General features: G+C 40.4%; 1 protein-coding gene across 1 annotated transcript; it reads right to left on the reverse strand.

Moving 5' to 3' along the window:
- Positions 1-3,249: 3,249 nt before the first annotated feature.
- On the reverse strand, positions 3,250-19,197 carry RUVBL1 (RuvB like AAA ATPase 1). Its single transcript, XM_032699269.1, has 11 exons — positions 18,959-19,197; positions 18,112-18,198; positions 17,356-17,488; positions 13,345-13,496; positions 11,991-12,080; positions 10,999-11,148; positions 10,401-10,464; positions 9,053-9,251; positions 7,202-7,304; positions 4,147-4,238; positions 3,250-3,841 (listed from the first exon to the last, which is right to left on the reverse strand). Exons 1-11 carry the CDS (start codon positions 19,097-19,099, stop codon positions 3,682-3,684), a joined length of 1,371 nt encoding a protein of 456 aa, XP_032555160.1. The 5' UTR covers positions 19,100-19,197; the 3' UTR covers positions 3,250-3,681.
- Positions 19,198-24,746: the final 5,549 nt, after the last annotated feature.

Here is a 24,746-nt window from a genome sequence, read left to right on the forward strand (position 1 = left end):
TCATAGTGTGTAGGCAATCGGTCGTAAAAACTTCGCTGAGAAGATTAATGCATTAAGTGCAACCTTTGTGGAAAATAGGAGGAAAAGAATTAAAATAATAGTTTGTTCTTTCATGTTTAATATTAATAACCAAACTTATTCGGTGGGAATGTTCCTTGCTGCCATGTGCCTTCCTCCTTCAAGGGGCAGCTTTGTGTCAAGAGTATTTCTATTTTTCTAAAGATCTTTCAGCAGCAGCTATTGTATGTGGTGCAGTGATTCTTTCAACAGAACTATTTTTATCGGTAATATGAAAGACTTTTTTTCATGGGCAAAGCTTTGACACCAATAAGTCTGCTGGATGTCACTTAATAGGTTAGATAAACATTGGCTCACCATTTAGCGTGGAAGGATTTTCCCTTTCTATCACAGCTCTATGTCTTCCTTAGACACTTAATGGCCATCAGAGAGGTGGCACCGTGGGGCGAGGGCTCTGCAGAGCCCGTGCATGGCCAGAGCCAGGGCAGGGGCTTGTTTGCTGTACAAACATTAACATGCAGAATGGAAAAGCAAGGTCCTTCTAGATGGACCACACCAGTAGATAACAGCACCCCCTCCTGAGCACACCCTGCACCCAGTTCTGCTGTTGCCCATTAGAAGGGTCCTTGCTCCTTTCTGGGATTGTTCGGGATCAGCTCTGCGGCAGAGCACGGCTGTGGTTGACTTGGCAGGTGTAAGGATGGTCTTACGTGATGATGTAATGATGTGGTTTTTTTAAATTGCTCAAGGTTTGGGAAAAAGGCTGATTTAGATTGATTGCTGCTGCTTTCCTCCCGGGTGTACTTTGAGATTTTGTTTTCTTCCTGAAGTACACTTCTGTACCTGCAGTCAGTCTCAAGTGACAGGGACCATCAGTCATGGAGTCTGCTATGAAACCGGGGTCAGATGGAACTGCTTATTTTCAGTGTGTGGCACACAGTTCACTTCTTCCCAGGTCTTTGCTTGTATCTGAGGGCTGGTAGGCTACCCAGCTCAAGTTTTACAGAGAATCACTTGTTTTACTACTTGTGAGAACAGATATTTCTTCCCAGTTTTACAGAGCTTGAATTTTTATAAAGAACACTTTGTAAGCAAAGAAACGATTGGTTTGGTAAAGGAGAAATGAGTTTCTGCCCTTTCCTGCTGATGGTAGGCAAGTGGGAACAGTGGTCTTAAGATTTCAGTATTCTGGGAGGCACCAGTAAGTTTTTTGCTGACAAGTGAACAGAGATGAATTTACCAGTAAAATGTCAATACCATCAAATGTTGATTGGGCCTTTCAACTGCTCTGGCATTCAGAATTATTTAGGGCTTATTCAAACTTCTTTCTAATCTGATCAGTTAGATATTTCAGAAAACTCAAAGAGAGATATTATATTCTTAAACAACTTATATTCTTAAACAACTACATTCATTATTGCCAAGAAGGACTGGCAAACTGCAACAGAAAAAAAAAAGGTTCAATTTTGAGTATGCGGCAGCAGCTTAATTCACTGTTTCTCTTTCTATCCTGCTATATCACTAAACAGAATGTGCCATCCAGCTCCAGCAAAAAGAGAAAATTAGTCTGATGGTATAATTGCAATCTTCATTCATTTGGAGTCAGCAAGAGAGAGGACTTTTAGGTTTGAAAGCAGGAATGCTCCTTGGCCAAAAATAGTCACAGATAAACCAAAAATCATTCATTAAATCTCCCTGTCACTATTGTTTAGTTGCAGATGTGGAGAAAGGGGTAGATAGATTATTTAAAGTACAAAAGCTAATTAGGGTTGGCTGACAGAGTACTGAATTTTGCTTTGAAGAATGGGACAGGTTTTACATGACTGAGATGGTAGAATGTGATCAAAACATTATTAAATCCAAACCATTCAGCTTCCTTCCAGCTCTTTTTTTTTTTTCCCCAGCAGTCTCTGCTGTCCAGTCCAGTTTTTGGAGCTGAAAAATCATTAGCAATTTCCACTAAAGCACTTCAGCACAAGAAATAGACAAGTCTCTAGAGCATAAAGGAGTGAGGACAGAGGTTTTTAGCAGCTGGACTCCTTCCCCAAAAGGATGATGACTGAGCCTACGCATGTTTTAGAAGTCAGAATTATCTGATTTAACAATGAAGCTTTGTTACATTTGATACCTAGCAATTGAGCCATGTTTTTTATACAAACAGGCATGCTATGGCTTTGTGATCATTTCAGCTTCTCTAACTACCACAAAGTCCTAGAAGAAAACCTCTTGGGAAAGCAAAGTGAATAAGACAGTTGGTTTTCACCTTTAAAAAACAACAACAAAAAAGCCAATTGCCCGTGTCTGCCTAATGTTAATACTGCTGAGATTCTCCCCGTGAGGAACCAATGACTTGCTGTGAAAGATTCATGGAAGGCTGAGCAGCTCTATGCTTGGTACTTGTAAGAAAGTGTCTCATTTAGAGACACAGATTAAAATTTTTGATAAGCCAGAAGTATTAATTGAAAATTTACCCCTTTCATTTGCAGATGCTAAAAATGATATGTAAAACTGGGCCCTTGTGACAAGTTATTATTTCTTCCCTTCCCACCCCACCGCAAGAACTGTGCTTATTTAATTAAGTGTACATAGAGTGTTTTAAATCCCTAAAGGTTCTAATAAGGAATGTGAGGTTAGTCACTTTATAAAGCTTCTACGTTTTTCCCAATTCAACCATTGATGTGGTTACAGAGATTTGTATTTCGGTGTTAGAAAGATCTAAATCTTTAAATCATTTATCCTCAGAGTGCTGTGAAGCAATCAGGTATCCATGCTTTACAAAACAAGAAGCACAGTTTGTGAACATGAGACTAAGGCAAAATCATACAAAGTCTGCGTTAGAGCAGGATTTCATTTTCACTTTGAAACTTTCCTGATCCTGGGTGATCAAGGAAGTGGTGATAGTGGAAAAAACAGCTAATTGTGATGGAAAGCAATTTTTATTTAATTTGCTGTAAGAAAACGAAGAAAGTGTAAGTTACTCCGGGGAAGAGGCTTTAAATAGGGCCAGGATAATTGCTATTATGTATTTCTCCATTCTCCAAGGAAATCTTCTGAAAATAAAACCCAAAACCTACAAAAAAGTAAACACTTTAAAAGGTCTCATTACTATTTTCTCCCTTTGCTGTAGATGTTGCAGATCCATTTTATTCATATTTAGCTTTGTTAATTCCAACTTATTTTGACTGTTTCTTTAGGCAGGTCAAGACCCAGAGCGACCACATGCACACTTCAAATATTCTTGACATTTTTATTATAAAGCACTTCAGACAAACTTTGATTCAAAAAAAAAAAAGTTCTCATCTGTAAAAGGAAACTATTTTAAAACAACACTCATAAGGAAAATAGACTGTTCTTAAGTATCAACTTCAGTTAGAGCTCTTCTGTAATGAAATCTAAAGACAAAACCAAAGGGTCAAGAGCTATTAATTTCATATATACTCATAAAAGGGAGACTAAGATGTTACACACACATCATGGAGCATCTGATGGTTGATAACAAAGTGGGAACACTTGATAGTTAATTCTGTCCTGACACAGCAGTCCAACATTTAAATATTTTTTCAGTCCCAAAAGAGACAAACCATTAACATTTCTCATTCAATAACTAAGCCAGCCCTGGCTAAGGCTTAAAGCCACTTCAAAGCATCTAACATGATAAGCTTTTCATTTCATGTACTTCTCCTGTTGATCAGCCAAGATTTTTGCTGAGGATTTAGCATCATAGAAAAGTTCATTTATTTCTTCAATATGCTCTTTCTCAATGCTGTCTTTCCCATTAATCTTGGCAAGGAGGTTAGCTGGGGTCAGCAACTGCACAGCGTACCTGTGATCAAACAGAGGCAGATGAGTAATTACAATTCAGTGCATCCCAGTGAACTGAAGCCATGTAGGGGTGGGACATATGTCAGGAAATGCACAGCTCTATGAGCAGTATGAAAAGTCAGCAAGCCCTCCAGCACATACATTCCTTAAAGGAGGAAAGGTGAGGATTACCACTCTCTTATGTTAGCACTGTTCTTAACAGACCACATTATTGTAAGGCAGAGGTTTGCCTCACACAAGTGAGTTATTTTACAGTGAGTGTTTTTAGACCCAGTTATGCTTAGGAGAAAACTGTGCCCAACTTACCTTAAGGTTGTCTTGGTACCAATATCCCCTAAGTGGTTTAAAGCCTCTTCACTGATATTAATTCCTTCTGTCTGAGCACGAAGTTTTGTGATCTGTTGGGAAGAATAAGTGAGGTACCAATTAACATGCTAAACTACTTAGCTTAGTATCTGGAAACTGTCATCTCAGAGATGAGACAGGCTATAAAACAAGATGATGTGAAGTTACTCTGGTGTGACTTACCACTAAACCAGAATTTATAGAATTTTAAGTCTTTGAACAGGCAAATATAATACTGAAAAAACTATTATCACAGAAGGCAGGTAAAGCTACACATCTGGACTGCTAACCCTTCATGGTAACTCTGCATGATTAGTAAAGTCTATCTACTGAAAAGAAGCAGAATATGAGAACTTACACAAGAAAATGGAAAATGTATGTGGGAATTAAGTAGCAGCTGGAGTCTTGTGGGCAGGCACCACAGTTACTGAATTCTGCAGCGTATCACTGGTGCTGTACAGTAGAGCCCTCCAAAGAGCCCTACAGAAAGCTACACTCTTTCCTTAGCAGCTCACAACACACTTTTTATTCAATTGACAAGAAGATAGTAAAAGAAATCAAAAAGTTACTTTCTGTGATTCACCTATTCCTGCAAGAAGAAAAAAAAAAATCACTAAGAAGAATCTAATCTTTCAAGAACAGTCTCAGGCTTGTACCAGTTTGAAGATCTTTACAAAGTTGGAGAGGAAGATATCACCAATAAGCCTGAGCATATAAAGCTGTAACAAAAGTGGCACAAGTCTCTCGGTAGTCCGTATTACCAGCTGAGTGATAAGGGGCAGACTGGATAATGATGTTGTGTTGTAGTGCTGAGATAACTCTGGAACTGCAAGCCTCATATAATACAGGTATTTTTCACTTTGGCAGCTTTGTAAACAAGATATCAAGAAGCACTCGTTTAAATTAAAGCCATAAAAATGCGCTCAGGAAGCCAGGGCAGGGAAGAGAGGAAGAGAGGGGCATGGGATGGAAGGAAGTTTGTGCTAAGATATTAATACTGAATATTGCCAATGCTGCTGCAAATTGCAATTTCAGACTGAAGATTTTTTACTTTTAGATCACCTGAACATCACCTTCCCTTCACTCAAGCATTGTTGCTTTGTTCTTCTGCTAGAAACATCTTGAATGCCACATCTTTAACAACCTTTTTAAAATAACTTTTTATCTAGCAACCTGGTAGAACCTTACAGAAAGATTGGGGCCCAAGCCACTAACCCAGGAGCTTGCTTATACATGCATTTACTATGGAATAGGAAAATAACTATTTATCAAGTAAAATACATTAGGAACAAAATGTCTCAGTTATAACCTCTAATATCTATTTTTTTCCCTATTCTGGTTGCGCTAAGGTAACTGTGGGTCTTCCTCTTGGAGCAGAGATATGCAATGGGATTTCTACTTTATCAACACAAATAATTTGAACTGGTTATGAACAAACTTTCAGTACATCCATGAACAGATTCTGTGCAGATAAAGAAATCAACTGAGAAAGGCCAAGGCAAAGAGTCTTACACAGAAATATCAGCAGCAGAAACTTCTTCCTAACATGAAAGAAAAATGGGAGCAAAAATAGAGAACTAAATTCATGGACATCTTATTTTTAAACACCCACACAACTGTATTTAGTTAGAAACCAAAGTTAAGTGTAACAGCTCCTCCTCTTCTCCCATGAGAAATCGTCATTCAAAAGCCTTAATTTAAAGCAAGATGAGATTATCTGACTATGGGAACATGATTTATGGGACATAATGTCTGGACTCTATTTTTAGCTTTAGGAAATGCTACTGTAAACACTTCCTTTTCTTCACCCCTGGGGATGGTGGAAATCACAGCACTTACTCAGCTCTTTAAAAATCAGCAGCTCAGAAACAAGCTCTTCAGCAGTTTAATTTCTGCACAGTAATACAGCACTAACTACACAGAATTCACTTACAGTACAGGGAAGTCCAGACAGTCTTTAATATCCCAGACTGAGTAAAAGTCACACTTTAAAATTTGTTTCGTACACAGACCAAACCTAATTGTATTGTTAAATCACTGGGCTGCTTCTACTGCAATCTACACCACGATGCCTTAAAGTGTCCTTCTAGGTATAAAAAAATCATCCTGAGAACAGCTCTCAACAGCATCTGTGAAAAGCTCCTCAAACCAAGTGAAATGAAGCTTTGCCTCTACGTTTATGTTCGATAAATGCCTCGGCTTCACCTTGGCACTAATCCAGCAGCAGGAGACTATTATCTTGTGACAAGGCTCTCCTCCATTGACAGTATCTCTTAAATAATACAAAGAATTGACATGGTAAACCGTAATGTCTTCTGCATTGTGTCACTTCAGAGCATTGAGAGGCTAATGAGGGGGGATCTTTGACACAATGCATCATAATGGCACCAAGCATTCTAATCGATACACAATACATTGTGATGGCCCCACAGGAAAAGTTCCAGGCATTTGGAAGCATATCTCTGCAACACTTGCTGTGCTTACATTTCCAAACTTGACTAGGAGCATGAAAATCCTCCCAGTTTCAGGAGACAGCCGAAGTAGGTTAAAGCTACAGTACAGGGAACAGAGGCAAAAATGCAGTTCATGAAGTTGCACTTCTCAATCCCTCCCATCTCTCTTGTGAGGGAAAAGCCTGAGGACTGAGACCAAAGGTCCCAAGATGCAACACTTCATCTCATACCAACTGAAAAAGCACTACCTGCTGGAACCTGCCAAGTATGGAAAGCACATTTGTGCAAGAGATCACTTCAGCTAACAATTCCTGCCATTTCATTCAAGTGAGGTGTCTCAGCTCTAGAAATGCTTAGCCACTCCTCAGTGGGAATCAGACAGAGAAGTTGCCCAGTTTTAACGACCTCACTGTAATGGTTCCTAAAGCAGCAGGCACTTAGGAAGTGGAAAGCTTTCTGGCACAAGCCCTGGTGACCACAAACAACTCTATAGTAACAGAATAGGTAGAAACTAAGCAGAACTCTGGGGATTTGTTACCAGTTCTTTAAGATGCTGCATGTACCTGCTTCATTTCTTGGGGTGTATACAGCATGGTTCGGATAATCATCACTCTATCCAGCAGGTCCAATGGTATTCCATGAGGAGACACGATATCCTCTGTGCCCCTAAAGGAGAAACCAAACAGAAAGAGGTCAGATACTATTCTGAGTTCAGTAAACTGATTTGACTAGAATCAGTAAAAAGTGACTACACGTCTACCAGTTTACAACTGTTGTGTGTCTGTGTGAGACACACACACTCCCTGGACAGGGACAGGAACATTTCAGTCTGAAGTTCATACTGGATAGCCCAAGGGAAACAAATACTATTTCTGGAGCTCTTACACATGCCACTTAAATGCAGTTAGAGGTGCTTTCCTTCATGCTTTCCTATATCACAATATCTAATGTTCCAAGTTGTCTTCCAGCGAGGAACAAATCATTCTTAGTTGTTTAGCAATATCAGTAGAAATTATATACACTATCGTCTATTTGAGAACATCCTCTCTTGCTGAGCAAGCCATTACTCTGTTCCAGTGAATACTTCAGTATTTTACATCCCATGCCTGCAGCTGAGCAAACTGAGAAGTGGAGGTCTGTGCGTGAAGGAGAGAGCAGGATCTAAATCCCCATCACTTCATTTGTTTGATGTACAACACCCAACAGCAAAGCCTGCAGACACAGGTACTCTTGGTTTTCCAAGAGCACCACAATTTGCTGAGAAGTCAAGAGTGAAAGATACCCAGATTAAATGAGAAGTACAGAGATTGCAGTAAAAACAGTAAAGTGCTGCTAAAGAACTACATTTCTAAAGTTCTGTGTTAGAATTTAGGCATTGGTCCCCCTTTAGGCACTCGTCCTCCTATATTAGATGTCACTATTATACGGAAAACTTCCTTTCTTAAATCAGTTTCTTCATAAGAAGTTCTGCAGTAAATCCATGCTGACAGACCTCTACTTCCTCTACTTTTACAAGATAGCTTATTTTTACGCCTTTGCAAAGAGAATGTTGCAATGTCCACCTTAAACATTTTTGAAGGGCTTATCACCTTTACTTCTAAGCAATGCAAACAGAGAAAGATTAATACCAGATGAGCCACTATGAGGGAAAGGAAAAGCTGGTTACACAGCTGAATTAAATTAATTTAAAGAGTAGCAATCATAGCTAATGACAGCTTGTTTAGACATAATTAGACGTAGACCACAAATTAGCAATAGAACTTACAGAAGACTCTGAAAGGGGAGAGCACTTTTACTGAACATGTAAAGAATGCATTGTGTGGGTGCAAAATATCAAAGTGGAGGCATGGAGTGGAGATGAATAACAAGGTAGTTGGTGAGACTGAAGAAACACAAAAAGCCAGACCAACATAGCAGAAAAAGGGACAGGCTGATCTGCAACATGCTTTAACAGGAAGAACAAGAAGCTGAAGTCTGATGCAACTAGGATAGCAAACAGCAAAATAATCCAGAAGCAGCAGGAAACTATGATAGTAGAGGTTTGTAGCTCTGGTGCTTTTGATGTCTCTAATGTGCAGGCAACAGATATATTGAGGTATACAATGAGAATGGTACAAATCTGTCACAGATCACCCAAGATGTAAGACAATTCAGAAGCTGTTAGAGAAGGAGATGTGTTAGTGAAAATAAAAGGAGGAATTTCATTCTGCTTTAACTCAGCCTGGCATTAAATGCTTGTTCCATCATGAAGCTCACTAGCAGTTTTTGAGCACTGATGCAGCTTGCAGCCCATGCAGGGGATTATCACAGGTGTCACAGACAAAAGCCTTCAGAGATTGCTACTCGACTGATACAGCGAATTCCAAGGCTTATGAACCAATGCAAACTGGAAAATTCAAGTGTAGACATCATACCTGATGATGCAGTTTCCTCTGTTCGAAGCAAAGATGACAATGGGGGAAATAGAAGATTCCAACGCTCGGTGCAGGTACGTGAAACATTCAATATCCAGCATGTGAACCTCATCTACAAAGAGCACACCTGGGACCAGCTCTGCAATGCCTTGATCAATGTATTTGTTCACCACCTTATTTATCTCTCCTCGAAGTTTGTCTGAGAGAAAAAAGAAACCGTTAGTTGTTTTGTTAGTGAACTATAGGTCAGTAGGTCAGGCTTAAAGCAAGGAAAATTCTCCCTGAATATTTTCATAGTTTGGTATTTTATTGCCACAAAGAAAATCTCTGTGACACTAAAATTCTGTGGCGTTCAGCATTGTATTGGGGAGACACCTGTGCAATAACATACTTCTAAATTGAACTTCTCTCACTTAACTGGGGTGGTCTGTCTTCTCACAAGGCTTGTGAAAAATTGACTGCTGTGGATTTGGGGAGTTTGGCAGAGGTGGAGGAGTCAGTCAAACCTCAGTTTAAAACATGAAACTTACTGAAGTTTCCAAGCATGGCTGAAAAGAATGTCACTGAAAGAATGAAATCTTGTTACTGTATGTCAGCAAAGAAGTTGCATTTAACCAAAAAAGAAAAACAAAACGGCTATATAAGTTTCTATGAACATATGGATCTCAAAACTATGCAAGATCTTACATTGATAAATCTGATATTAGGATAAGCAAAGTGATCTCTGCGACAGACAAAATACTTTGAAAGACTACCATTCAATTAGGTACTGAAACAGATTTTGATCTAAATTTAGATAGTCACTTAGTGAAACATCATTTCTTTCAAGGGAAAAGGAGAATAGATCTCTGTAGATACTGTTTCCTCCAATGATCTGTAGGTAGGAAGAGCAGCAGTGCACATGGAGCATCAGGTCTGTAGAGAGCTGCTACCCAGGGGCCATTTCTCTACTCCACTGAAATTCAGGATGGTTGCTTCACATAAAAATACACCCTAACAACATTTTTTTTAGATTTTGTGTATTATTGCTGTTCAGTTTGGCTCTTTGTTGAGTGTGAACCCACACTCTGTGGCAGGAATGTTATGAGAAGGGGGATGGTAATGGTATTCTGACCTCTCTCCCCAGGATACGGGAGCAGAGCATGGTATGTATTTTACCACTACATGCATGAACCAATAACTCGCTGTACTGTCTCCAGCTATTGCAATTCTAGCAGCTGTATCACTGCTTTTTGAAATCTCAATGTTTATGAATAAGATGCTGCAGCAGTAACATGATTTTTAATCCTTTCCTAACTGGCAAACACACAGGTTATATTGGTCTAAAGATACCATGCAGGATTCATACCGGTAATTTCAGTTTTCTTAGGCTTCATCAACTGTCCCATCATAGAAAGGATGTCTTGCCCTCCCTAGGAAACAAAAGTTACAGATCAGCTATGAGGTCATGTAGTGAGCACATAACTTGAGAATATCATAAATCAGGAATTGGTTAAAGTTGTTTCCTACAGTTACCTTGATATAACAACAGTCTTTGATAATCTGTCAAAGTTTATGTTTTCTGCCCGGGATGGGGCACAGTGGTGGATGGAAGGAGAGCTAGGTGTAGATTATACATTTAACTGTGAAGGTAACAGATCCCAAATACCTGTGTGGAAGCTCTGCTATGGCTCTAAGACTGTTCTCTGTAGTGCTAGGAAAGGTATTCTGGCAAATATTCCATGACCAGGTGTACAAACCCTAATGTAGCAACTGTCTCTTTAACAGATAACCTGCTGCAGCATCACCTCCCTGAGGAAAGGTGTAGCAACTCCTGCTTTGACTTTAGTGGATTCTTTGAGGGTGAGTTAGGACAGCTCAACTTTCTACATCTCCATTATTCTTGTAACCACCACATTTATATCAAATAATTTTTCTGTAAGGACTTCATCTGGGAAGTCAGATACCTGAGGTCGAGCATTGGCCACATCCAAGTCATGGAGGGTGACATCCTGAATAATTTCCTTTTTCTTGTGCACATCACCTTTTGGCAAGGGAACATACTCTTCAGCTTCAAGGTCAAATTCTGTAGCATAGATATCACACCTGCCTTGCCTCTGAGGAAAAGCAAAGGAGAGAAACTCAGGTACAGAACTAATTTCAGTGTCCAAACCTTGAGTGACACAAATTTGATAAAGGGCTTAGTTCACAATTCCAATTCTGACAAGCCTCATCTGACAATTCAGACGTCCCACTCCCTGCTTAGCAACAGGCATACCCTATCTACTGATCAAAGCTCAAAAACTCTGTTGAAAAACACCTGATATTTTCAGTGGCAAGAATATTCCCCTCCTCTCTCCCCTTCTTTTAACCGTATGCAATTCCTGCTAAAGGACAAATCCAGCAGATTAACTAGAGATTGGGAGAACTGTTCAAGACTCTTTTGTAGGTGGGTGATTTATTATATGATACAAAATATTATGCTCATCCATTAAACAGCAAGTATCACTGTACACTACTTTCTAAATCAGATATGAAAAGAATGCTAACTAATGCAGTATTCCCTTCTACATGTATATATCTTGTGGAGAAAATACCAGAGCGATAAAAGAAAGATTAAATACGCTGCACGTGTCAGCCTGAAAATGACTAAAGTTGCTTGGTTTTTATCCCTCTTCCCCTAAAGATGTCTTGATCTTACAGAGAAGAAAACTCATCCAGACAGCATCAGTGATAGCTTCCTTGCCAGATGACCTTAATTGTGAACCAGATCACCACGTTCTTTCAGTGCAAAAAGACTTTTCTCCCCAGATAAGGAAAGCAATGGGCTGTTTTTAAAATTTCCATGTAACCACTTCATGTCAGTTAAGGTTAATAAATCAGAGAGCCTTCTGAAAAAGGCAGAGAAAGGTCTGCAAGAAACATACACCTGCATAAAAGTCCAGAACTTTTCTCTTACCTTGACGGCTCCACTGTTTGCTTCGATATAAATAACATCACCAGTTTCCACTCGCTCCTTCTGCAAGCTTTCAAAGATGCTTGGGTCCAACTGGAGGCAAGAAAACAGCACCGTTGGTCAGAACAGTTCCATATTGTTATGGAAATTAAGGTAAAGAAATTTAGTCTGAAGCTCACTCCCATCAAGACAAAATTAAACTGCAGCTCACCCCAACAATACCTCTAGGATTTTATAAAGCTGTAACACTTGGAGTGGGGATAGAGAATAAGTCTGAAGGATGCACAGAACTTACTGTCTTACCAAAAAACTCTGCTATCTGAAGGAAGTGACAGTGCCAGAAACATAATGATACCAGTTACTATTACAAAATATACCTTTGTGTAACGTGACAATATATTTATACTTAGGAAGCAGCACTTCTCTGGCTTTCTAACAAAACTTTTATTAAAAATCTGGCTATAGCACTGAATTATGTTACTTGATTTCTTGAGTCCTTACCCTCTGTAAAGCTGCGTGAGGGAGAGTGGGTGTGGAATATATTAGATGCTTTTGTTTCTCTAGGTACATGTTTATTCACTTTTGCTCTTCATTTTGCTTTCAAAGTGAACAAATGCAAGATGACACTTAACAACAGAGACAGCTTTCAGTTTTCTCCCAGTCTGACAGGGAAATGGAATGGACACTTGTACAAGGAAACAAAGGGAAAGTGGGCCTGAGCTGGCAGCACACCAGCTCAATTCTCAGTTCTCTTATCAAATATTCACTAGAGCACATCTCTCCATGTAAAAAGAAGGGATGTGACAAAAAGAACAATTTATTCTGAAACAGGCAAGATTTCCCAAAACCATCCTCAGAAATTTGGTTGAGAATTAGGAAAACAAAACCAAACAAGAGCTTTCTCCTATGCTTATTATCATGAACATGAATTTATAGCCAGGGGCTGAGAGAGGGTATCACAGACTGAGAAAAGGTTCAGATTCCCAACTCAGCCTATTTTTTATGGTACTAGAGATCTACAAAACTGCATAAGGGTCTCTTCCTGCTTAAACTCACCTTGAAATTGTTGAAGACATACAGTGTGTGCTGCTGAACAGAAAAATAACGGGCTGCTAACCAAGCAATGGGTTTATCCAAAATTTCAATTAGTAGGAGACAAGACTAATATCTAAATATCCTACACAAAGTAGATAAACATGTGCAGTCAGGATAAAGTTGTCTAGCAAAAGAAAAGAGTCTCCTGACCTCCCCACTCTGTACAGATGGGGATCAAGAGCTTGAAATGGAAATAAGAAATGCTAAAAATAGAAGAAAGAAGAAGAAATAAACTTAATTTTTGAGACTCTACCACACATACCTTCAACTGTTTGGTTCCCTTTGCAGTTTTGAGTCCTATAATTACATGGCTGATGGTTTTGCCATACCCTCCCATAGGATTTTCAGTCTCACATGGAGTTAGTTCTGTGACTTCTCCTTCATAAACCTCCTTGGTCTCTTTAATCCTCAACCCTGCAAGAGATTGTTTAAAATAGTTTCAGTACACAAACCAATGGCCATATATGCTCAGGAGTCTGCTGCTTTACTATCAACAAAAAGTAACATATTGTTCTCTTCTTCAATATTAAGTGAGAATATTCATCCTGTGTTATCAGAATGAAAGTTTATTCAGACCAGCAAAGAAGTTTATTAAACTCTTAGAAATTGTTTTCTTCTGTTCATTATTATTAGCTCTTGAGGCAAATGTCAGGACTTTCTCTCTTTTCCCTATCCTGAAGAGGGGATTTGCTTGATTTGTAACCCTATGCTAAAGCCAGAGACACAGATCATCTTCTGAAAAGTAGTGACATTAATATAACTGCAAGTTTTACACAATTTTGTACCATCAGATAAAACCCTGCAAAGTTAACAAAAAGACAGAAGAAAAAGGTAACTTCATAAAAAGGTTTATTTTAGCAACTGAGTTAAAAATAACAAAAATTAGTTGACACGTATTGTGTTAGAACACCATAAAATTATGAAATAATTAATGTATCATTTAAAGTATTTTTCAAGTTAATAGCAAAAGGTGAGCTAGATAAAATTTAGCAGAAATTGCTATAATGAAAATTTAAAACTATTTCAAAATAGCTGACGGTGACATCCTTAATTTGTTATTTTTCAGACAGCCAAGCAATCATCATTGTATCTGGGTATCTTCTAATCACAACCATTGTAATTAGCTACTATTTTAAACTGATGAACAATATAGAGCTGAAGAGTTTTACAGTTAGACTGTTCCAAAGAAAACCCACTATCATCACCACCACCACTACAATTACGTATATGTTCTAACTACACAGAAGTTCAAAGAACCCACATCTGAAGAGACTCTATAAAGTATTTTATGAGACACACATGCCATACCAAAAATAATGAATGGACTGTAACAAGATATAAGGAAGTCATCCTGCCCAGTCTGAGGCTATTAGGACTTTATAAAACTTTCCTTGTTCCGTAACTTTTCCTTTTGCTTTGAAATAGATCAGACACTTCACCGATAATCTTGAGCTGCTGAGAGGGGCTATAAAGAACTGACATATATGAGTCTGTCTCCCTCTACTGGGCCCAAATTCAGACCAGTATTTGAAATGCAAGACATAAGTTAACTGTGGATAACATGACAATTTCTTGGTAAGAAATGTTTGCTTTCTCTGATTTAGGATTACATATAAAGTTGTACCTAAAGTTAATTTCAGTAATTTTTAAAATTGTTTTTCAGGTATGCCGAAACATCAGACAAAAACCTGATGAACCTCTGAGTTATAAAACAGACCTAGACAAGGCTGCATCACGTAAGTTCATATGCAAGGAATGCAAAGCAATATGGGAATCTATATAATGTAACTGGTGGTGCCACATAAACTGGACATTCACAGGTTTGCTTGTCCTTTTTGCTTTGCTTTTAAACTTTAAGCACAAGCTCTATTCTGCTTTGAAAAACTGGAAGCCTGTTTGTGTTTGGGGTATGTTTTGTATGTTGCTAAAGCACATCTTCCAGTTTCATTTCATCTGAAAAGAATCCAGTCCACGTGCTCAGTCTGTTCCATGACACAAGCCAAAGCTGAGTCAGTGAGGACAACTCAGGGATTTGCTTCTGAAGCCTGCCTTTAAGCCAGATTAATGTGCTCATAGAGAGGTGTCTGTAGAAAATATTTTCAGATGTTGAACAAAGGTAAGTGATGCTTTGAACTTGAACATCCTTTGCCTTCAAATCAATCTGCATGTATTGACTAAGAACTTCATTCTCAAAAGACTTCTTAAACAGAGACATTTCCTACTCCCAAATCAGACACGAGCCCAAGGCAGTAATTGTGGGCTACTTCATGTTTTGGTTCAACAGCACTCCATGGAGTTAAATAGTGCTTGTTTGAATCACTGGCAGTTACAGTTTGGAGACACAAGGAGCAGTTATGCCATTTAAGTGGCTATTCCAGCAGTTATTTTTTACTGCACCTGAGCTCTAACATTAGCTGCTGTCATCATCCTCACCCGCTGCTAATGAGCTCTAGACTGGATTAATCTCTGCCTCAGGTTAACTTTCTTTTAACCCATACAACAATTCCATGTTCTCATTTCCCACTCTGACCTTTTATATTTCTCACACATTATAAACCCTCAACTATATCCCAAACACTACGTGACCATGAGACTAGGTCAAGTCTTTTATTAAATAACTCTCAACAATAAAAATTCTGTAAACTCAGAGTCACTCCTGCTTCCTTCTACACTGGTGGGTCCAAACCAGTCAGACTCTGTAGTTTCCAAGAAAAAAACCAAACCAACCACTGAGTAAAAAAATTGATGTTAACATCTCTGGTAATTTTAAAAATTGAGGTGGCTAAACTCCCTGAAAGCAGAATGCATTATATCAGCAGTAAATGATGTATACAGAACCTGCTAAGGAAATATAAAAACAAAATGCAAAAAAGCCCCTTAAATTAATACTTTATGTACTGGTGAGCTGGAGCTACTCTTGCACCCACTCACAGGTGACACTGCACTGTGTGTACAAAATCATTTTTTTTAAAAAGTGAACCCTTGTAAATTATTTCTTTACCAAGCAGGAAAGCTAAAACCTACATGAGATTAAAACCCAACTGGAACATATTACATTATGAGAAATGCTGGTTACTAGTCCTTTAAAATATTTCAGAGATTTTTTTTTTAATACAGATAAAAATATTCAATAAAGGTTGTGTCATGAAAATGTGACATGGAATTCAACAGAAAGGAATTAAAGAAGTTCCATCTTTCATTAACACTAATATTTGTTTAGAAGTGTCTCTGTTGACATTCAGGGAATGCAGGGAACTAACAATGTAGCTGGCTGTTAAACCTCAGAGAGTTAAAATACTGCTATCTCTAGAAATGACAACATGGATGGCATAAGTTTCATCTGCTGGTTCAGGTTTCCAAACCTCTGACAGGGAACTTCATCACATCAAGGAAATTTTGCAGACTTCTGAGTCTCTGGCTTCCCTCCCCCAGGCCCTGCCAGATTCGTGGTAACTAAAAGACCAGAGACTACTGACAGTTGCTTTCTTCTAAAAGTCAGTGGAATACTTCTGTTTCACTGGAGAGATGAGTGTCTTCTTCACCTTCCTGCTGCCAAATACCCAGACGAAGTCCAAGAGGAAACATGGTACAGAGGCAGGAAAATCAACTGTTAATATGTTCAGGACTAAAATCAGCTGGGCTGTCTTAAACCAATCCTCACAGAGAAAAGGGCCACATTTATCTGCATTTATCAGCTGTCAGCAGTGATCATATGAGATTTTAGATTGTCACTGAGGGTGTGTCACAAATTAAACCAATTTACATCAGACTTGTACACGCACTCCAGAATTGAGGAAGACACTGAGTGAAAGCGTTTATTTTGTAGGCATGGAACTTTCTTTGTGCTTGCTGGAACAGTAAGTCAGGTTAATGCTGCCATTTGGGAGCCCCTGATTAAGACCGTTTGTTTAGCAGGGTGCACTCATTACAGGAAAAAAGGAGAGAGCATTTTTCTCTCTACAAGTATTTCTGCTAACATAAGAAAATAAAAATCATTTTTTTTTCAGCTTTATTCAGAGTCACAGGCAGAACCAGGAGGTGAACGTGGAGTATGAGAGGAGAATTTGGGGAAGCAGAATAAACCATAATACATAAACCTGACTCCACTGAGTGTGGAAGATATTCACTAAATTAAGATCAGCGACAAAGAAAACAGGTATAAAATAATCTGAGAACACCATGACCACTGAAAAGCTTTTGCTTTTCAGATGACTGGAAAAAAGCAAATATGTATCATGCAAATACTTAATTCTTCTGTTTTCCTGAAACTTACCAATTGCACGCCGGAAGTTTTCCATCAGAACTTCTGTTTTCTTGATCTCAGTGGAATAGACCTCACTTCCAACCATGGGACAAAAGGGAACTTTGCTTCCCAGTTCCTGAGCAATGGCTAAAGCCAAAGCAGTCTTTGAAAGAAAAACAAAACAAAACAACAAACCCCAAAACTCACACATTAATTTCGATGAGAACTGACAAAGGGTTCTTTCTGCAGTTAACTTTTCTCATCATATCCCCTTTCATATATCAACTATCAATTTAATGTTAAGACTATTCTGTCTGACATGTATTTCTAACATATAACAACCTTCCCCCAAAACACATGACTTCAGCCAAAGACTCACAGAACCCTTAAAGACACAATACTGTGCATTCCAATTTGACATCTGATACAAATGGAAAAAGCCTTAAATAGCAAGGGGAACAAAATAAAGAATGCAAAAACTACTCAGGTTTTAACACAAAATTAACTTCTAAGACTTTTTCTTAGAGCCCATGTTATCCATGTGTTTGGTAACCTAAAGAGGTGGTTTCACATTAACGATGCTGAACACACCACTAGGTACTGCCAATGTTGATGACATGGCAAAAATCAAAATATAAAGCAGGAAATTATGTCAATACAATGATGAAAAAAAATCCAGTAGACTAAAATTTTATGTAACCACTACCCTAAAATGGTTTTCACAGCAAATGAAAATAAAATAGATTCGTGAATACTTTATTTCATACTAAAAAAGAAAAATAATACCTTGCCAGTTCCAGGAGGTCCTGCCAACAGTACAGCTCTGCCAGCCATTTTCTTGCTTTTGATCAGCTCCACTATGACCCCACATGCCTATAAGTTAAATAAGTATTCACACTATTAACACAAGTTATAACATCTATACACAAGCTTTAATATCTTTTGCTCCAACATTACTAGAACTGTTTAGCGTGTTTTGCGATCCCACTACAAATAAGGAAGATCCCGATTTCATGCACACGGAAAGAGATTCAAGACTAGAAAAACCTACTTCCTACAGTCGGTTTACGTGACACAAACGTTAAAAATCACAAACAAAACTCAACCCGGGAGTCCCGATCCGTTGCCCCTCCCGCCGTCCCACGCACACAGAGAGGTTTGAAAGTAGAGCAGGAAATCAATGCTCGGCTGCCTGAGACACCGATCCGCTACAGATCCTCTTCCAAAGCCAGGCTGAACCGGGCTCGAAGCAACCTGGTCTAGTGAAGGTGTCCCTGCCCACAGCAGAGGATGGAACTGGATGATCCTCAAGCTCCCCTTCCAACACAAACTATTCTATGATTTTACGATGATTCCACGATACAGCACCCGCCGGGGGCCGGGCCCGCGCTGGGGTAGCTCCAATCCCCGCTTGCAGCAAATCTCCTGACTTTCGGCCGGTTTCGCTGCCTTTGACACCCCAATTTCTACTCTTCACCCTCGGGGGATTGCACGGAAGCGAGAGCGGCGCACGAACAGCCCCGACGGCCCCCATCGCACCTCACACGGCAGCAGCGACTCGCAGGAGCCCGGGCAGGGCTTCCCTCACGGCCGGGACCCGTCAGACCCCCCCCCGACCCAGCCCCGCGCTCACCTCCCGCGCGTTCTCCTGCCCGACCAGCCCGGCCCCCGCCGGCTTGGCGGCGCCGCTCTCGTCCAGCCCCAGCCCCTTGACATGGCTGTGGGCGGCGATGCGCTGTGTTTTGGAGGTGCTCTTCACCTCCTCGATCTTCATGGCGGGGCTGGGCCGGGACAGGCCGCCGCGCGCTCCTCGCACGCGGACCGCGCGTTACCAGGGCTCCGGCGCGCGCCCGCCGGGCCCCGTCCCGCCCCGCCCTCCCCGCCGCGCCATTGGCCGCCGCGGCGCCGCTCCCGGCGTTCATTGGGCGCGGCCCCCGCCCGTCACCCTGCGCAGGGAGCGCAGATTTTTAGGGTCCGCCCGCCGCGCTTCCGCGTGTGTGGCGCGCGCGGAGGGTCCGGCCGGGCGTGGGTGCTGCGCAGGAGTCGGGCCGGGCCGGGCCGGGCCGGGCCGCGCGGGGAGGGAGGCGGGGGAGTCACCGGCCGCGGAGGGGCTCGGAGGAAAGCTGGGCCTGGCACTCGGTGCCGTGGTCTGGTTGGCATGGCGTGCTCGGTCATGGGTTGGGCTCGACGATCTCAGAGGTCTCCTGCAACTTAGTTGATTCTGTTAAATCGGTAGAGGCCGAGCCCGGGCTGGGGGCGGTTTGGGGCGGTGAGCGAGCGGAGCCCTCCTGGAGGGGGAAACTGGCTCGTTCTTGCCCGCAGGTTTCTTGTTCCTACAGCGACATAAACACCTGCCTTCCGTGAATACTTGAAGCCAGCTCTTCCCCCCTCCCTGGGCTGAGGGAGCCCCGAGTGTCCCCATCTCGTCGTGGGCCTGAGGGAGCCCCTTCCCCACAGCCAGGTGACAGGGGGCCAGGAACGTGAGCTTTATCAAAACCTCTGTGGTGTTTAGCTCACAAAAGTAAGCTGAGGCTTTCCAAGGGTGTTTTCTAAATCTTGGTCAAAGAATCACAGAATCGTTCAGGTTGGAAGGGATCTCTGGAGACCATCCAGTCCACCCCATTGCCAAGGAAAGGGTGGTCTCTTACATGCTCAGCGTTGCTCACTAACTTCTAGTGTTCAGTGTAACTGCAAAATAATTCTGTTCCATGTGTCCAAAGCCTTCATGTCAGCAGCTGAGGTTGTAATATACAGCATATGTTCTGCATGAGCTTTGACCTAATGAAATGGATACAAACACTCCAGATTCTCAGCAGGTAGTTTCATGGCCTCACAGACATTGCCCTTGTTTCATCAGGTCTGTGATCCTAAAGCTTGCAGGCTGTTACAGCTCCTGAGTGTGGTTCAGGGGTAATTCTGCTGCACCTTTTATGAAGTGTTTAAATGCTTGAGATGGAGATCACTCACAGTGAAATTTTAGATGGGATCTGGGAACCTGCAGTTCCAGTGAGTTTTCCTTGTTTGTAGGTATTGGGATCTCTGTCAGGAAAAGACAGGGGACTCTTCCCATGGATATACAGTTTTCTGCCATTATAAAACTATGGCTGTGTCTGCAATGTTGAAGGCCAAGGGATTATTGCGGTATGAGGCAGGACTGATGTCTGGTGCCATCTCGTCTTTCCTGTCACTGCCAGGGGAATTGCAAAAGCAGTCATGTGATAGCACAAGCTGGGAGAGCAGTTTTAGGGAGAATGGCAGTTATGGTTCAGTTTGCAGAAGCCCAGTGAACCATATAGAGGGTATTCATTCCCTTTTTGTTTAAGAGCTTCCATTAGTTTTGTTATAAATATCATTTGGCAAAGGAAAGACTTCATTATTTGTTGCTTTCTTTTTCTGTTAATTGTTCTGTCAGCTTATATTTACATACTCTATAACTACAATATAATTGCACACATGTGTAGTTCAACACCTTTGTAAGGGCATCCTCTTATACAACTGTTCAGCTAAGAACTTTTGAATCTAACAATCATGAGCTATTCTTTAAATAATTGGAAAATTGTGTATGCTATTAGACTCTGTACATCCTCTCAGGGTCATATTAGTCACAGAACACAAATGCCTAATGCGTACTGAGCGCAGACTTTTCTCTTTCTAAAAGAGCAAATATACAACTTTGATTTCTCCAGTGCATTAAACTGCCGCAAGTGTTGTGGGTAAGTCTGGTCAGAGTTCACGTTTCTGCCAGTCCTGGAAGAATAATTAGCAAACCTGGTAAGAGCTCTGAAGGCAGTGATGTTGTTATTGAGGGGTCCAGACTAGCTATGGCTCTCCTTTTCAAAAATGGGTGAAATACATAATAGTTTGTTAACTTAGACTGAAACCTTTCCATGTGGTCCATGTTATCCTGTCTGATGTTGCAGCTAGACCTATTTTTGAGATTATGGCATTTCAAAGTCTATTTAATAGTACTTGTTTATTTATGTTTTTGTGAAATTCAATATATAGGAATGTAGATGGCAGGAATCAAGAATTGCTGTTAATCTTCAGTGTAATTTAGAGGAAGGAGATAAATATTCCATGTCTGTAAAAATCAGATATGCTACATCAGGTTCTTGAGCTTTAGAAATACTAATTCAATTAGAGATTTTTCCTGATAAAAGTGGGTAACAAACAGAGTGTTAATTTTTTGTCTACAGCAATATGACATCTCAAAAGCAGAATTTAGAGCCTAAAACATCTGTCTGGTAGTGACCATTGCTGTTCAGTAAATAAAATCTGCTGCCACAATGAAGGTACAATTTTAGTATTGACCTGCAGAAAATGTTATTAAAGTTATTTGGATTTGGGTTTATAGTAGAAGAAGATACTTCAATATAAAAAAGAATCAGTGAAGAATTGTTTGCATGATAGATGTGAAGCTGGTTTCTCCCTCTTTGCTCACATGAGTATTAATTAACAGGGTTTGTGATCATCCATAAGCTGTGCCAGGTTTTGAGCATTGTCCTGAAATTGCAGTTAAAGAGGGGCAAAAGAGGACATTTGGGTGAGGAAAAATAAACAGTAATCCTTTAGACCACACAGGATTAATTGTTTATTCCCCAGGAAGAGCAGAGCACAAGTGGAACTACTGGAAAGTTCAGAACTGAACTTCAGTGGCGTAAACGATCTTTTATAATTGGTATCTCCTGTTGTGGTGCATCAGTATGAGGAAATATTGAGCCTCAATTTTTACATGATTTTTGTGATTTTTAATAGTTAACATAATAGAGGGGGAGGATAAAATAATTTCATTGCAAAGCATGAGTCTTCTTTCTCCTTTGTCCATGCCACCAGGTGGAACACAAGTAGGTTGTGCGACCATCCTGCCCAGCTCATGTTATAGATGCCTTGAGTATAATTTAATATTCACTAGCCAGCTAACCAGAAAAAATAATACCTGTCACTAAGAGTCTGAACTGTTATTCCCCAGGTTTAATCAACTCATTTTACCAACGTTTCTTTTGCCCCCTGGTTCGAGGTCTCCTATTTGGCACAGACGTCATGCGATACCCGATGTGGGAGCTGGAGACTTGAGAGCTGTTTTCCTAGACTAAATGTTTGAGGTTACAGGACGTGGCCTAGTTTCACATAAGCTTTCAAATTTCAATGGGACATGCTGAATCCTGAAACTGTCAAATAGTGTATTATTTTTGGAGTGAGAGAGAGTACGTGTGTGTGAGTGTGTGAATGACCTTTACATTTTTACCCTATCCCAAAAGTCTGACTTCCTGCCCTTTCTCCCATGAGTCCATAAACTTTAAAATGAACACTTTTTAAGGAAGAAATTCAGTATAGGAGAGAACGAGTGGAAAGAGGAATGATGTATTAAGGGGAAAATAAGGAATACATCTAAATGTTACAACTTCATGGAAGATATAGAAAAATCTGGAGAATCTGGGATTCTTTCATTTTTGCCAGGTTCCCTTCTCCATCTTAGTAATATCAAGACCTCTGTGGGTGGGTGTGTGGGGGAAGTGATGAGGGGGTGAGGGGTATGTTCCATTTTGTTTCCCACAAAAAAGCTGATTTTTTTGCTACTCTTCAAAGCAATAGGAGTGATGAATCTTACCTAATTCCTTTCCAAATTTGTAACTAATTCTGAAACTTTGTAAGCTCACAGAATGGACCTCTCTAAATGCTGAATAAAAGTGCTTATATCTCTCTTTATCAGATTTCTCCTCCTTGATATTGGTGATGTAAGTTATTCATTTCACAGATACAGTGTGCACTCTGATATTTCCTCAAGTGATACATGGCAAAACCAGAACTCTTAAATCCTGGAGACAGAGCTGAGTGGTAACAACAAAGCTGTAAACATTGGGCTTTTTTCCTTCCCTTTACCCAAGAACAACTGGCTCCTCTATCTAGAGAATTGCAAATCTCTTTGGTGTCTAAAGGAAGAAAACACTTTTCTGCCTGACAGCTCTCCTTCTTGGACCTCACTCATGAGTAAAAGAAGTGTCACTATTTTAATGTGAGCAGTGGAATTAAATACATTTTCTTATGGATTTTTATCATCCTCATTTTGATGTCCTTAACAGAGAGAATTATCTTTTTTTTTTCATCCCAGGAGTTCTATCCAGTACCCCATTAAATACTGTCTGAGCAAAATGCAGCGCTTTGTTTCATTGCTAAGCTGGCAGACCAAAATAGACCACACCTGATCTGGCTGCAGCCTCTTGCACTGAGTCATTGAAATGGGACCTCCTTGACCTCACTGCCAGTTTTCTCAAGAGTTGTAGAAACTTTTAGGCCTTTCTACTTTGTCAAAGCTTGTTGAAAATGGCAGTTATTTTAGATGTTTTGGGAGGACTTCTGGATAATGCCTCCTCTGGTTAGGAATCAGACTTTTTCCCACCTCTTCTGAACTCATCTAACAATGCTAAAAAAAAAGGAGTAAATGGTAGGTAATATGATACAGGGATATCTTTGTGGATTATAACTATGGGAATTGATGTAAACTTTCCCTTCCCTTTGGAAGTACGTATCAATATAACACGTTGAGACGTTCAGCACGATGAAGTGTATATGAGCCTTATGATTTAACAGGAAACTATTCAAAGCCTGGGAACTTGGTCTGAAAAGTGACATTATGCTTAATTTGGCTCTCAAGACAGAGCTCCCCATCAAGCTGAACTATTCTACTCGAGAAGCCGATTAGCCAGGCTAGCTCAGTCCATTGCAATATTCCTCATGAGTTCATGTCTTCCCTTTAGGGAGACAGTTGTCTCTCAAATAGCATTGAGTACTAGGAAGGAAAGCTATTCCCCCCTGCCCCTTTTTACTGAGTCACTGATTCTGTCAGCTTGTCTTCCATGTGTTTGTGAAGGAGGAATAATTTGTATCCAGCTTTAAAGCAAATTCTTCATACTGGAACTGTTGTTATATAAAGCAGCTTTCTTTGTAAGGAAAAAAAGCCTGGAGTTGGAGTCAAAGCCTAAGAACTAAATCCATGATATTGACAATAGCCTTAGGCAAGTCATTTTACACTTCTGGCTCATTCATTAGTTATTCAGATGTGAATGCTAATACCATTAGCAATATGTATTACTGCATAGGGTGAGCAGAAAAGCAACAGCGCTGCTCTTGAAGAAAATAAAATGTAGAATACAGTGCAAGTCTAGTCTGCTTTGACACCTGTGGGAAGTCCATAACACAGTATTGGCTTCTTGGCTTGTGAACAGCTGTTATGATTGGAAGTGGTACTTTGGGCCACTTAGTAGTCACTATTGAAATGCTGAGCACATGTGTTAACCTTTATCCTGTAATGCATTTGGTCCCGTGTGCTTCCCGGGTTATCAGCAAAGCCAAGTGACTTAAATCAGGGAAGTGTGGTCCTGCCCTTAGCCTCTGAGCTGCTCTCAGGCCTCTCCAATGCTCAT

The sequence above is a fragment of the Chiroxiphia lanceolata genome, chromosome 11, assembly GCF_009829145.1.
Source record: "Chiroxiphia lanceolata isolate bChiLan1 chromosome 11, bChiLan1.pri, whole genome shotgun sequence".
Taxonomy (NCBI): domain Eukaryota; kingdom Metazoa; phylum Chordata; class Aves; order Passeriformes; family Pipridae; genus Chiroxiphia; species Chiroxiphia lanceolata.

Coding starts and splice junctions, on each gene's coding strand:
- RUVBL1 (XM_032699269.1), bottom strand. CDS start 19,099: ATGAAGATCGAGGAGGTGAAGAGCACCTCCAAAACACAGCGCATCGCC. Junction 10,465..10,998: donor TGGCCAATGCTCGACCTCAG/GTATCTGACTTC, acceptor TTTGTTTCCTAG/GGAGGGCAAGACATCCTTTC. Junction 4,239..7,201: donor CACCCCAAGAAATGAAGCAG/GTACATGCAGCA, acceptor TCTTCCCAACAG/ATCACAAAACTTCGTGCTCA.